Raw genomic sequence first — 15,663 nt, forward strand, 5'->3', positions numbered from 1 at the left:
TTATTTCCTCTTTAAAATTCTATCTTACAAAGGGAAGCCTAATCCTACCTCTATCACAGCTTTCTGGTGAGGTCAGTATTCTTGTCTGTGTAACCTGAACAGCGATCTCAACTCTTCATTTCATAAGGCAATAGTTGAAAGTCAGATGAAATGTATTACCTCCCAACATAGGTAATAACACAAATACAGTACATAATATAAATGATTTTGTGAACAAGTACATTTATCCCCACACTTTTTCTTTGTGAAAAGAGTTTTCAGCAAAGGTTATTAATACTCATTTCATAAATAGGCAGGGTAATCCTAGATTTTAGACTCTAACAACTAAGTTAGCTCAACTCTACCTCCTTCTTTCAGGAATTCTTTGCTGTTGACAAACAGACTAAAACAACAAACAAAAGCCATCACACCTGAGGCAGCAGTACAGCCACCACAAAGGCAAGGAGCACACCATCGCCTTCACAAGAGTAAAGAGCAGAAGCCGTGGTCCTGCATGAACGTTTTTACCTCCCGTCTCCACAGACAGCTTTCCAAAGGACATCTCTATACAGGCGACTTTCAATGGACTGAGTTCCAAACGTTAATCTTTTAATCAATGGGGTAGAACTTGGGAGTTTCTACAGAAAGCTTACTAAAAATTATTTAGAGTACTAGGCCCATTCTGAAAGTCCTAAAATGGAGTTTTATGCTATCATAACAAAACCATATTAAACTAAATCTGTTGACTTTGGGATGGTAGGAACATATCTCTACCTTTGCACTGAACCTGAAAACTCTTACCCCCCTCCCCCCATCATCCTGGAAAACACTGGAATGAGGGGTCTGTTGTGGTTCCCGGTCCAATGGCCTGGTTCAGGGACTGTCCGAGCGAGGGCTGCATGGGTGTTAGAGGAAGCCATGGGACAGATCCCAGCAAGTAGTGGCTTGCTTCTTTTTGAATGGCTACTAATTAGCTTTCGACAAGGATTTTTATCTCTTCTCTTTCCTACCACAGAAAAGAATGATTTCATAGTTTCTCTTCCATGTTCCAGCCTCTGAGGAAAATACTAAGCTGTTTAAGAGGTTTTTTGAGGGATTTTTAATGGCTGGTTACAAAGGAAAATATAAAACAAAATGGCTATTTATATCCCGTCTTTCTCTTTTCTTTTTACTAGGGGCTAAGGGTATATATCTTGTTACTGGAAGGATCTCTACTTTGAGGGGGAAAAAACAGACATTTTTGACATAGAAGTAGATGCAGAATCCCTGGGTGAAAAGAAATAGAAGATTCTAGAAGTGGGAGGTGGTAAGATGAGTGAGCAGCTGTGATGTTGCCACACCAGCACCAGTCCTGTGTCGGTCGGGTGAGAAAGACTGAAGGTGAATACCTAAGAACAATCTTACTCTCCCCACTTTACATCAGACCTCATTCAAAGACAGGAGAAGGGAATAGGAAAATGGGGACCAGACCGGAACATAAGGCAGTGATAAATGGAAGAGGAAAGCAGAAAGAAAAACCACAGATCTGATCATGAGAAGGAAGGGAAGTTCCTGTGGCAAAAAGCTGTGGTTGGGGGCACTGAGAAGATGGGGTCTGAGAAGAACTGAGCACAGACAACACCCCCAGACTGCTCGTTACCCACGCACTGGGAAATATCAGGCTCATTTCAAATGCTCAGAAAGCGTGTAACAACTATAATCACCTTTATATAATGAATATAATTTATATATTTTTTAATATGAAAATTATTTAAAGTACGTAAGAATATACTTCTTTATTAAATTAAGGTGAAAGCATAATTTTTTCACTCTTCCTTCTACATTATTTCAAACAATGCAAAAACATAAGAATATAAATATTCAATACTTAACTACTGATAAAATGCAGCATATAATATACATACCACCAAAAATTCCTTTTTGTCCACCATCTCATTACCATCGGTGTCAAACATGTTGAAAGCTATTCTAAATCCTGCATGTGGCTCTGCCAGAAAAAATAGAAAAGTACTTGTGAAATGGAAAAATGTTTATAAAGTACAGTTGTAAGCAGTTATGTATATACTGTACAAAAATACTTTCTTTAACCAAGGATTTAAAAGCAGCATGTTACTATTAGTTAAATATAATAAAAGCTATATATGTATACATATTTCTGCTTCCTGTATTAGCACACTTAGTAACAAAATTGATAATACACTCTAGAAGTATTTGTGTGGTAACTGTTGCATAGCACAGACAGTAAAATTTAACTAACCTTACTTGCAAAAATAAATACTTCTTTTTGTTATCCAAAGTCTGTCAGTTTTTTTAAAAGGGAAATATCAAATCATCGCATATGTTCAACTACTTAGATTCAAAGAAAAAAGTTAAAACATGACACAATGGACCAGTTGTAATTCTTAGGGAAATTATTGTGCGAATGACCTATGAAAATAAATGTCAAGCACAAGATATTACATATCTGAGTTTAAACCTCTAGAAGCCTCAAAAACAGAAATATAAAAGAGGCTTGAATAATTCTCAATTCCCCCCAAATACAAGGAACAATTGCTTTTCTGAGAAAGACATACTTTTACACACTAAGAGCTGCTTTAATGTTATGAATCTTATAAGGAGGTTCAATATCTTTTCCCTTCTAAAGCATAAAGAAGAAAACTTGAACGTGTCCTTCAAAGAGAAGCTCAGTACACATGCCTTTTAGAAACATCTGACCCTTTCTTTTGAGATGACGTGCAAAAAGTTTGGAAGAGAGGCCTCCCACAGATACATTTGGTATTTACCTGTTGTAAAACCTTGAAGCTAGCAAAAGAGAAGCACGTTACCCTACTTTCTTAACTGGTAATAGCTGTCTCTAATGGAAACAGAAGCCAGTCTTATATGCAAGCTCATTTCTTGCTTATAGCTTAGGAATGTAAACTTACTTTCATTAGCATTCAGTTGAAAAAGAAATAAAAAATTTCATCATCCCTAATAACCAAGTCTTAAGCTTTGAGATGATCCTGAAAACACACAGACAGGAAGTCCTTACACATAGTGTTTGGAAGGGAAAATAAAGTTAAAGCAATAACAAGCAAAGAGGAGAAAACTACAGACAGGTAACACAGATTCCGTAGCCCACTTTGTGTCAGCTCTGTTTTCACGTTTGGTCTTCGTTCTAATCTAAAAAACATCCATAATTTTTCAATGAAATTCCTGCAAGTTTCTAAAATGGGTCCTGAACTCCAAAGGAAGATTCACTGTGTCCCAGGATCCTAACCCTTCCATGTAAGCACATCCACCAGGTGTTTTCCTTACACATTTAACCACACACCCTGTCCCATCTCAGTAAGTGGCTTCCCTAGCCAGTTCTGTTATATTCTTGCCTATCATTCTGCTGTGTTAGGTATTTCAAATGAATAGTTTTGCAACCAAAGTTGTTCTAGCTGACAATACAGCTTTTTTACAAGTCTCTGAGATACTGGTTGACACTCCTTTGATTTTCACGGAGTATTCATCATTGACTGGGCTTGAATTGTAATGGCTTTCCAGTCTGAAACAACCTCAGACAGTTGTATTACTACTAACCACTAACCCTTAGTGTAACCACTAATACAACACTTCTCGTGCTTCAGCACCAACGTTTTAATTTTGAGTTCGGAAGAAAAAAATACAAAAAAGAATAAAGGATAATTTTTGAAACACACATACTCCCCCCCAAACTTCCTACGATAGAACTCCAACATAACACCATTCATTAGTAAATTTAGAGTAACAAAGTGGCTCTGAATTTTCTAATCATAGAGGTACAAGGAATTTTATGACTTGTTTCTAATGACAGAGTTTCACTGATACTCTTGTTCCCATACATCTCCACATATCCCCACAAACAGAAATCCCTCTAGCGATATTCTTTCATTTACTCTTTTCACTCATTCACCAACTAGTTTTTTGAGAGGTGACCATGTGCTAGACACTGTTCTTGATACAGAAATGGACAAAAAAGAGAAAACCTTTGCCATCATGGACCTTGCATTCAAGTATGGGGAGAAAGACAAGAACACATAAACCAATGAACGAATCCTTTCAAATAGTTTTAAGTGCTATGAAGAAAATAAAGCACGGTAAAGGGAGAAAAAGGGAGCGGTAGGAGAGGGAGGATGGTCAGGAAAGGTTCACATTTCAAAAGAAACCTGGATAATGTTTATTATCACGAGGATCTTGAGGAGAGAAGCACTGATGGCAGAAAGAGCAGAGAGTACAAATTCCTGAGGTGAGAATTCAAGGAACACAAAAGCCAGGTGGCTGGAGCACAGTGAACTAGAGCAGGTAAGATCCTGCATTAAATGCAATGAAATTTAACTGAAAACACGAGTAAGCCCTCTGTAGATTTCATAAAAACTGCTGCATACGAGAGCAAGAGAGTAACAAAGCTGTTCTAGGATGATGATGGGTATTCTGACACTCACTAGTTAAAAGACTCATTCTTTCATGCTAGTCTTAAAAAATATGTGATTTCTGTGAGGGTGGCAGGAAATTTACAAATTGCCATCTGACCTGATCTTTAGGCTTTCATGTAGATTAAACCACAAGGATTGATATATGACGTAAAATTTGTAATTTATGAGCACTTTATTACTATTCCAGAACCATAAAAATAGTTACGTTTTTGCCTCTTGATAGTGCTATGCTTAGCATTTGCTGATTTTCGCAAAATAACCATGGGTAAACCTAAACTGATTTTCAGTAGTAAGAGAATCTAAGATTTGTTTTCCAAGATTCTGATTAAAAAAGAAAAATGGATCCAAAAATAGACTTATGAGTACACTTACTTGTTAAAATACACAAGAGAAAAAGATATTCTGTGTAAGAAATCACACCTAGAAGAAAAATAGTATTAGTAATGCTATATATAAAATATTACTTTATATTTAGCAAGTAAAATATTATTATAATATGCAATATTAATAAGGAACTTACCGCTTTAAAGAACATGCTAAGTACTGTTTTAAGCAAGACTAAACTATTCTAAAATCATGGCCAAAAAAACCCAAATTTTAATTTGTTTCACAATGCCTCTGTAGAACCCATGTAAAATTCCCATTAATGCTCCTAGATATTTTGACAAGGAAAGCAAAATTACAATGTTTACTTATAGCTAGCTGTAAACTTGCTGCTAGTTTTCAATGGATGAATCTAGCATAAAATAAAAAGGCTAAACTGTAAAGTGCTGAAACTTTCAGAAAAAACATTTAGATATTCTTGCTTACAAATCTAATTTCTGTATTGCTTAAAAAATGAAACTTGTCTGCTTTCAAGTTATCATTTATTATTCTTGACAAACTTAATGCTTCTATTAAATGTACTCTTAAGAAATTTTTGTTTTAATTAAATGGGTTACACTTTCTGAATACTGCATCCCGAGTTCTCTATAATCCCAGAATTACAAAGTTCGAAAGGTGTTCAGAGTAAATAAAGATATATATTCTGTTACTCAAATTCTTACTTTTGGGCATAGCACCCCAAACTAGAATTCATGCTTCACTGAATTTCCAAGAGGATCCTGAGAAAATCACAGTCAGGAATAAGTCAATTAACACTTCTCCAGATATCAGATAGTCCTAAAGTTTGGTAAAAGGGTATACAAAAATCCTTAAATAATCAGATCGTGAACCCTGAAACTCCATTTTCCCTGATGCTCTTTGAGGCTCCCCTCTTTGTTACAGAACAAAGAGGACAGGAGTCACTGTCAGGCAGTTTGTCAGAAGACTTGAAGGGAACTAGCTAGAAGCCCTGTGAAAGCATTCCCTTCTTTTGTTTATACTACAATATTGTGACCTATAGACAGATAGTTCTGGTTGACTGCCATGAATGTTATGGGAGAAAGATTCTGGAATGGCCAACGTATATAAAGATACAATACCTAGATTCCATAGGGATCCCTCATAAAAAAAAAAAAAAAGAAACAAAGAGAGAGAGAGAGAAAGAAAAGAAAAAAGAAGAAAGAGAAAAAGAGAGAAAGGGAGACAGGAAGAAAGGAAGAGAAACAGAAAGGAAAATGGGATGGGAAAGAAAGCTCTATGTCTTTACAATCCCATCTCACTGACTGTCGTTCTGATTGACCTGGTGGAATACAGAGATGCTGGTTGGTATAAAGAAGTCTAATAACTACTACACATCTTTTATTTGATAATTAACTCAAGGTTTCTCACAGGGAATGATTACTTCTTAACAGTGAGAGCACTGATCACAATTATCATGGTAGGTACCCGTCTGTAGGACCAAATGGTTTCTGAGGTGGTGTAATCCACAGGCATGGAGAACAAAGTGAAGCTCATGATATAATTTAATAAAAATGATCAAGGAAAAGAGAAAATACTACTAAACATGAACTGTAACTTCTTAATGCTAATGCTTTCCAATTACAAAAATGGAAAACTATTAAACTGGCCCTTCAATTTATTTTAAGGCCACCCAAGATCAAAAAGTAAAATAAAATAAATACATATGCTAAGCATATAGTAATGCTGTGATCTTTAAAAAAGAGGGTAAGAAAGATGCCAACTAGGTTTCTTTTGAAAATTCAACAAAAAAACTTCTAAGGGAAGTTCCTTAAAAACATTATACTATTTAGTTCCTCTATTATGATGCACTACAGTTGGCTGTTATGACTAAGTCTGGATAATGTTTTCATAAATGTTGCATTTCAATTAACTTTTTGTAAAACTGCATTTTCTTGCTGGGAAATATTTTAAGTAGATATAATTCACTTGTAAACTAATCTTTAATAGCTCTAAAGATTTAGCTTTAAAATTCCTTTGCCACTTAAACCTATTTATAAAAAAAGCAAGGCTGCCTGTAACATTCTACTTCGCCTAACCTAAAGGTTCTAAAACTTTTCGGGTATAAGGATTGCTTCAATAATCCAATCACTGTGACACAGCTCTGCACTGTCTTACAGGGTAGCCACTGGCCAGATGTGGCTACCTAAACTTAAAACAATTAAAATTAAACACAATAAAACATTTACTTCCTCAGTTACAATAGCCACATTTTCAGATCCTTAAAAGCCACATGGGGCTAAGGGCAGTATACTATGGGAGACAAGACAGAAATACAACATTTCCATCACTATACAGATAATTCTGTGGGGGTAGCACTGAATAGCTCATGTCCCCCGAAAAACATGCTAATATGCATACATCATAAAGAAGATTAGGACAGGCCTAAACTTAGGGCTTCCAGATTTAACGCTCTCCTTAACTACAAAGAATTTCCTTCTTCCAGGCATTTATTTTTCTTAGATTATACTTGATCCAATTTGTATTTTCCCACTAGAAGTATTAAGTAAATATTTTTAAATTTGCTAACTTCTCTTTCTGAGCTTTGAATTTTCCTGATTCTATCATCCCACCCTAAGATGTGAATGACCTTTAAGACAACTTCTAGGAAAAAAATTTCTAAGAGCTTTAAAGATACCATGGCCCTAATTTTAAAACTCTAGTTATGAAAAATCCTGCAATAAAAGGTAAAGTGTCTACTCCTTTCAGATTCCATGTCAACTAGGTGAAAGCAATTTGAATTTCTAATTCTACTCAAATAAAATATATAGACTATAACTATTCCTTTAAAATATTTGTCTTCATACTAGAGTATACTATAATTATTTTCAAACCAATAATTGTTCATATAATTTCTTTAACATTTTAATTTTATATACTCTTATACTTGAGCATGTTAAAAAGTGTATTTTTAAGAGAAATTACTTTGTAAGATTAAAGAGATTTTGTTAGTGTTTTCTACAAATATGAACAAAAAGTACAGTGTCAAAGAAAACAGCAATAAAATCAGTATAATTTGATTGCAAGGAAGTGTATGAATCCATGACTTAGACAAATAGATATAGCTAAGATAGTATGATCAAACAGGTGGATTTTGCAGTGAGTGTTGTTTTTAAAAGAAACATGTTCAAACTGGGTGGCCAAAAGACATCCAATAAGTTTTTCATACTGATTAAATTTTTAAATATCTATAGTTGCCTGGAAGTAAAATGGAAGGAAGAAAAATAGTTGGAGATCAGTATTTTTAAAAAATGCTTTCTGTAAGTAAATATAACCTACATTTCTCTTTTATTTTAAACATTTTTTTTTAACGTTTATTTATTTTTGAGACAGGGAGAGACAGCATGAACGGGGGAGGGTCAGAGAGAGAGGGAGACACAGAATCTGAAGCAGGCTCCAGGCTCTGAGCTGTCAGCACAGAGCCTGACGCGGGGCTCGAACTCACGGACTGGGAGATCATGACCTGAGCCGAAGTTGGATGCTTAACCGACTGAGCCACCCAGGCGCCCCTAACCTACACTTCTCAATATGGTTAAAAAATAATTTTTTGTACTATGAAGGTTCACTTTGTTGTAAAAAATTTGAAAGACATGAATAATATATATAAAAATAAGAACCACCTTTAATCCCACTACACAGAAACAATCAGTATTAATATTTTACTATTTTTCTTTTCAGTTTTTTCTCTATGCACACACACACGCACACACACACACACACATATGAATAAAATTACTTTAAGTATGAGGAAAAAATATATAAATAGTATAAGTAATATAGTGTCCATGTAAAAATGCATAAGTATTAAAGTTAATTTACCTCTTTCTTTAAGATTGCGAAAAAGCTTTGAGGATCCTTTCCAAACTGGTGGTGTTTCTGAGAGCATTTGATTTAATTCCTATGACATAAGGTATCACAATATTAATGGTAAACCACTTACTTATAAATAAAAAGTATTTAAATGCCTATGCAAAAAAATTCTTCACTTAAAGGACCTGAGACATGGCTGTATTTATTCTATTCTATACCTGTGGTTCATTCAACCACAAAACTTAGTATTTGCCCACAGTCTAACCATAAAATAAATAATAAAGAAGCTAAGTTAAATTCAATTAGAGCTATCAAAAATTTAAGATAAGTTTAGCAACTGGAGGAATATATATAAAAAAATCAATTTAAGATAAAACACTGAGTTTCATGAAAGCCATAATTAAGGTGGATTTCCTTATCAAGGTCAGAGATGATGACCTGGCTTCACATACTGTCTCTTCTCTGTAGCCGTATTGGATTTAAGGAGTTGGAAGAAGTAAATGGATAGAGGGTCATACTGGGAAAGAATGAGTAATATTTTAGTAGTGACTCATGACATCAGATGAAGCAGGAGTTCAAGGGTATTGAGTTATGGTGGCCACTTTCAATTTTTTTTTCTAATTTTAACTTAAATATTCAGTAAAAAACACAGACTGCAATTGCTTAGTCTGCCTTTTTAAAATCAAACTATCACAGCAGGTTGGGGAACTATTTTGAAAATTTAAACATTTGAATCATTGCTCAGACACCAAAGGAATTCTGAATTTATTGTTAATACTTAGTTAAAAATAATTAAATTAAAATTATATTTTGGTTAATTGTGAAGAAAAATTATTAAGGGATTTGGGAAGATAAATTGAAATAATTTGAAATAAAAAAGGTAGTTTGCTAAGTAACACACTGAAGAACACTAGAAACCACTTCTATATTCCAGACCTGATTCTTGCTACACAACGATGGTTCCCCAATACCCCAGGCATAACCTGGGAGCTTGTAAGAAAAGGAGGTCTCAGTTCCCAGACCTACTGAAACAGAATCTGTATTGTTAGTAAGAACTCCAGGTGATTTTTTTTTTTTTTTTTACACATTACACTTTGAGAAACACTTTAGACAAATCCTTCCTGATGCGGTTGTATCTAAAAATATTCTGTGACATTATAAACTTTTTTTTTTTCATTACAAAGCTGAGTTAGCAGGCAAATAAAGAATCCCTGGGAGAGTTATTTTTAGGGGTTTTCCCTGAAGTCCATCTGTGAACCCTGCTTTCATTTCCGTTGTGTAGTGTTATCTCTGCATTGCAAGTAACAGATGCCAGCGGACAATCAGTAGTGTCTGAGTAGGGCTGCAACAGCACAGAGGTAAGAATTCAGGTATGAACAACAATGAGAAGCCAGATATTTACTGCTTAAACAACAGTAAACTCATGAATATTTTTGTTAGAGCAAGAGATGAAAAATAACACTTTGCATATATTATATACACTTTAATGTATACCGTATCTATTAAACAAATATTCACTCCTCCATTTTAACTATTTCCATGTATTCAATTCCATCTCTTCTAGTTTAAACTCCACTTGAGTTTACAATCAAAAAAATCATAGCTACCTTTTTCTGAGTGCCCTCCATGTGCCTAACAATGGGCTAATACAATCTCTCATTTAATTTTAAAAAACAAACCTCATTCTGCATATTTTACTGAGACTTAAAAAGAATAAGAAATTCACCCAAGGTCACACAACTTCTAAATGATGGGCCAGATCCTTACTGACCAAGCAGTTTACTTTAGTAATAATTCATATTCTTCTTGTCTAGATTATCCAATTAACACATTGATCTTTGTCTCCTGTTGACTTTAAGAAGTTTTAAAATGTATTAAAATCTGTATTTCCACTCGGAATGTGAATCTCCCTCCCCATTCAGTGCCTATCTTGGTCTCTTATAGGTAGTGGTGCTGTGTAATAAATGCTTTGCTTGGCCTTTGCCCCTGGCTCCTAGGAGACTCTGAATCCTTGAGTCACACCCAGGGTGGGCTGCTGACTGCCAGAAGGAATCACCGTGGGATCAGAGAGTTGGAGCTTTGAGCTCTCCTGACTTCTGGGGTGGGGTAGGAAAAGGGACTAGAGATGGAGCTCAAGCACTTGGCCAATGAACCAATTATACCTAGATAATGAAACCCTCAATAAAAACTCAACGCCCAAGCTCAGTGGAGATTTCAGGTTGGTGAACACGCCGATGTGCGAGGTGGGGAGAGGGCACGGAAGGCGTGTGTTTGGGATCCTCCTATACCTGTCCGAGGAGTCTCTTCATATGGCTAGTCCTGACTTGTGGCACTTAGAATAAACTGTTAATAAATACAGAATGTTTGTCAGTTTTGTGTCAGTCTAGAAAATTACTGAACTTGAGGAGAATTACAGGAACCTCTTGGATTTGTAGCCAGTTGGTCAGAAGTGTGGGTGGCCTCGGGATCCTTGAACTTGCATGTGGCATCTGAAATGAGAGCAGTCTTGTTGGGGACTGTGTCCTTAAATCTATGGAGTCTGAAACTAACTTTGGATGGGTAGCATCAGAATTATATTGCAGGGGCGCCTGTGTGGTTCAGTCAGTAAAGCGTCCAACTCTTGATCTTGGCTCACGTTGATACCTATAGCTCTAATGTATTTATTCACCATAGTTCTGTATTACACATTGAATTTGTCCTTGATATGCCTCGGTGACAATTCTTTTATTCATTTCTCAACTGACTAACATTTATATTGTTTTTTTTTGTGTTTTGGCTATTACAATTGATGCTGCAGAAAGAAGAAAACAGAAAACATGTACAGGACTGCTGGTGTAACTATTTCTCTAGTATACATCTCTAGAAGTAGAGCTCTTGATTATATATTTTCAACTTTATTAGATATTGACAAATTTCTCTCAAAAGTGAATAATACAAATTTGCATTCTACCTTGGTTCTTTCTTCTTCTTGTCGGTGCTAATTACTGGTATTGTGAGATTTCTGGCAGCTGATAATCTGACGGGTGTGAAATAGCAACATATTATTGGCTTAATTTGCATATCCCTGATTAGTAGCAAGGCTGAGCTCCTTTACATATATTATTGGCCATTCTATGTTTACTCATTTTTTTCTTATTGAGCTGGCTATCTTTCTTCTATTGATTTACAGGAGCTCTATATGAGTACAAGACACTCAATGTTTTCTGTTAATACACTGTAAGCATATTCTCCCATCTATCATACATCTTTTAGCATTGTTGACACTCTTTTGGTATGCCAAAGTTTTTCATATTTAATTTAATAAAATTTGCCCAAATATCCTTTGAGCTTTGTTTTGTGTCTTATCTAAAGAATCCTCTTGTATCCCTTATTTTACTTCTAATATTTCAGAATTTTTGTTTGTCAAAAATAAGAACTTAATCCATCTGAAATTTGCTTTTGTGTATGGTGATCAGTTTAGTATTTAATTTGTTTGCCTCCATGTTGGAAAGACTATTGTTTCAGTATCTAAAGGTCAATTCATTCTCTAGTGATTTACAGATCTTTCCATATATGCATGGGTCTGTTTATGAACTCTATATTCTATTATTTTCATCTAATTAAAAAACTCTTGCAATAATACAATACTATTTTAATTATAACTCTATTATTAGTCTTAATATGACACAGGCCCAATCATTCTCATCCTGATGTTTTCCCCTCCTTCCTTTTCAGAATTGTTCTGAAAATTCTGGATCCTTACTCTTCCAAATGAATCACCCATGAACATGATCTATTTCTCGGTTTATTCATGTCTTTTAAAAAATATAACAATGTCTTGCACATCTTCTGTTAGGCACACAAAGTAATAGTTTTTGTTGCTATTGTGAAAAGTATCTTATTTGACAGTACAGCTTCTAATTGCTATCGCTGGTGCAGAAACATTTTATTAACTTTGGTTAATCGATCTTATACTCAGCAGCAACCTTGCTAAACTTTTACTAAATTTGAATACATTTGAAATCTATGTATTTTTACATTTTTCTCTCAACCATATGGCTTCCTACTGTGCTAATCCTTAGAACCTCTTTCTTTCTTCTTGTCATACTACATGTGATAGCCTGGATTATGTCCACCTCAAATTTACATTTGAAGTCATAATTCTCAGTACACCAGAATGTGACTGTATTGAGAAAGGGCCTTTAAAAAGGTAATTAAGATTGTTAAGTGAGGTCATTATGGTGGGCCCTAATCCAATATGACTGGTGTCCTTATAAAAAGACATCAGGACACAGACATGCACAGAACAACAACATGTGAGGATAACAGAGGGAGAAGATGGTCACCTACAGGCCAAGGAGAGAGGCCTCAGAAGAAACCCATGCTGCCAACACCTTGATCTTGAACTTCCAGCTTTCAGAAACGTGAGAAAATAAATTTCTGTCATTTAAGCCACCCAAACTTTGGTATTTGCTACAGCAGCCCTAGCAAACTAATACACAGCATTAGCTTTGATCTGCAGTAAAACAGGGAGTTAGCAGTTGTGATAGGAGACATATTTATATCATATCTAATTTTATTTATATTATTATTACTATAATGTTAATTTAATTTTGAGAGAGAAGGAGAGCACAAGTGGGTTAGAGACAGAGAGAGAGAGTGAAGGAGAAAGAATCTGAAGCAGGCTTCAGGCTCTGAGCTTTCGTCCCAGAGCCTGACGCAGGGCTTGAACTCATGGACCATGAGATCATGACCTGAGCCGAAGTCGGATGCTTAACCGACTGAGCCACTCAGGCACCCCTATATCATACATAATTGTAAAGAGAATGTCTAAAGTTTCACATGTAAACATTGCATTTGCTACAGGCTTTGGGAGGGTTCTCTTTAACTGTTTAAAGAAGTTCCCTAGAATGCTATCCTAATACTGATTTTTTTAATATTGAAGTTTATCATACATTTAAAAGTACAAAAAGAATATATTAAAATTTAAAGTAGAAACTGTTGGGGCACCTGGGTGGCTCAGTCGGTTAAGCGTCTGACTTTTGGCTCAGGTCATGATCTCACAGTTCGTGGCTTTGAGCCCCGTGTCAGGCTCTGTGCTGACAGCTCAGAGCCTGGAGCCTGTTTCAGATTCTGTGTCTCCCTCTCTCTCTGCCCCTCCCCTGTTCACGCTCTGTCTCTGTCTCAAGAGTAAATAAACATTAAAAAAAATTAAAAAAAATAAAGTAGAAACTGTTAAGAAACAGAAAATTACCAGTACTTTATAAGCCTCTTTGTAGCTCTTACTTATGATATATCCCTCCATCTTTCCCAGAGGTAAATATTGTCTTAAATTTATCCTTCCTTAAATTTATCATTTTCCCACCAATGACTGCATTCTTCAACACTATGATTTCCCCCCCTAGTTTTGTAATTTATATATTTGTCAATTGCTTACTTTGTCATTACATTTCCAAGATTCATCTAGTTTAAGCACTGGTATAATTCATTTGTTTTCACTCGGTATAGCAACTGCTGTATGAATATGTAAAAGCTTATTCATCACTTTTACTATTGATATTATATTGTAGTCTTTCTGGTCAATTATGAATAATCTAATAGTATTCCTGTGAACCTCTCCTGAAAGCATAAGCTTCTCTATGTACACACATTAGTGTAAAATTACTCGAACACAGGGTATATTCAAGCTTAACATTACTAGTACGCATATGTATGCTGTTGTAGAACTGCTAGGTCTAGGGTATGTGTATCTTTACTGTTAGAAGATGATGCCAAACAATTTTCCAAAGTGGGCACGCATATACATAGTGTGCATGTATATGACACCAAGAGCTTTAACCTACCTGTTTGGTAAGTGACTTCCACGTCTTAGCAACTGCAATAAATACAAAAGAATTAGATAATAAATATTTCATGCAATGTATATCCAAATTCAGTAACCAATCTACAGCCATAACTCATAACACCAGACTTTATATCTAACAGGCAATGTTTTTTTAACTTCAAGATGTAGATCCAAGATATGGTTTATTTATGTTATGTATGTTTCATGTACTATAAACTAGGTATAATAAATAATGTCAGTGGGGTAGTAAACATTTTCCATAATCATTATCTTACTTTGGGGGTTTCTGGATTTATAAAGTTAACTTAATCCATGTTAAAAATCTTTTAGGCTTACAACACAAATACTGATATTTGTTAAATATTCATACTAGAATAAGAATATTACCAGAGAATGTATAATTTCACTACCCATGATCTCTGCTGTGCTAGTATCTCTGGGTATGATTCAGATGCCTGGTCTCTCTAGGGTGGAGTGGAAGAATGGGGGCAATGAGAAAAAGAGAGGAAGGAGAGAGCAGGTAATGTGAGAGGGGGACCCTCATCCTGTTTTCCATTTTTTCCCTGTATTTAAGATTCATTTCTGGAACAAGAGTGTTATAGTCGAATAAAATACCTAGAATCACTACTGACTCCTACTAAAGTAGGAACTAAAGTAGGTACTACTACCTACTGATTCCTCCTTACACCCTTGAAGACATAAAACACTATAAGTCTTATAATATTGGAATAAACGGACAGTCAACATTATTTCCTTTACTCGGATTTGAAAACTGTGAATGCCTGCCTAAGAATCATCTCCAGGTTTCTATGTGATTAAGTCCTATAACACAGCTGCATTAGGAACTGGTAAATATTAATTATTTCAGCTACATTACAATAATGACAACCAATAATTATTCTACATGGCAATGTGGCTATTTCTTTATAATTAACCACAATTATTATAAACAGTATATCAAAGTGAAGATTATGAGATAGGCAGTTTTTGCCATGTACCTTTCTCTTCTTTTAAGCAATGTAATAAGTCATTTTAAGATTGGAAGGATAGAAATATATTCTAAAATTTAGCAAGCTGATTTTTATGGAGATAGATTTCTTCTCTATGCAGCAACAACATCCTTTCTTTACCTAAGATAGTTTATACAAACATGTAATCGAAAGATTAAAATCATAAATTTACAAAGAAGAATTCAGCATTTAACCTTAACTATAATACACCTATTTCATA

The 15,663-nt window shown here is 35.0% G+C and overlaps 1 protein-coding gene across 3 annotated transcripts in view; it reads right to left on the bottom strand.

Annotated features, from left to right (window-relative positions):
• MICU3 (mitochondrial calcium uptake family member 3) overlaps positions 1-15,663 on the bottom strand; it is a 107,381-nt gene that overhangs the window by 36,710 nt on the left and 55,008 nt on the right. For all 3 annotated transcript variants that reach the window (XM_042983053.1, XM_042983052.1, XM_042983054.1), the window contains exons 3-6: positions 14,432-14,463; positions 8,619-8,697; positions 4,791-4,838; positions 1,884-1,966 (exon numbers count right to left, since the gene is read on the bottom strand). In XM_042983053.1, the coding sequence (XP_042838987.1) occupies positions 1,884-1,966; positions 4,791-4,838; positions 8,619-8,697; positions 14,432-14,463 (242 nt within the window). The remainder of the gene's footprint in view (positions 1-1,883; positions 1,967-4,790; positions 4,839-8,618; positions 8,698-14,431; positions 14,464-15,663) is intronic.

This window comes from Panthera tigris, chromosome B1 (assembly GCF_018350195.1).
Source record: "Panthera tigris isolate Pti1 chromosome B1, P.tigris_Pti1_mat1.1, whole genome shotgun sequence".
NCBI lineage: Eukaryota > Metazoa > Chordata > Mammalia > Carnivora > Felidae > Panthera > Panthera tigris.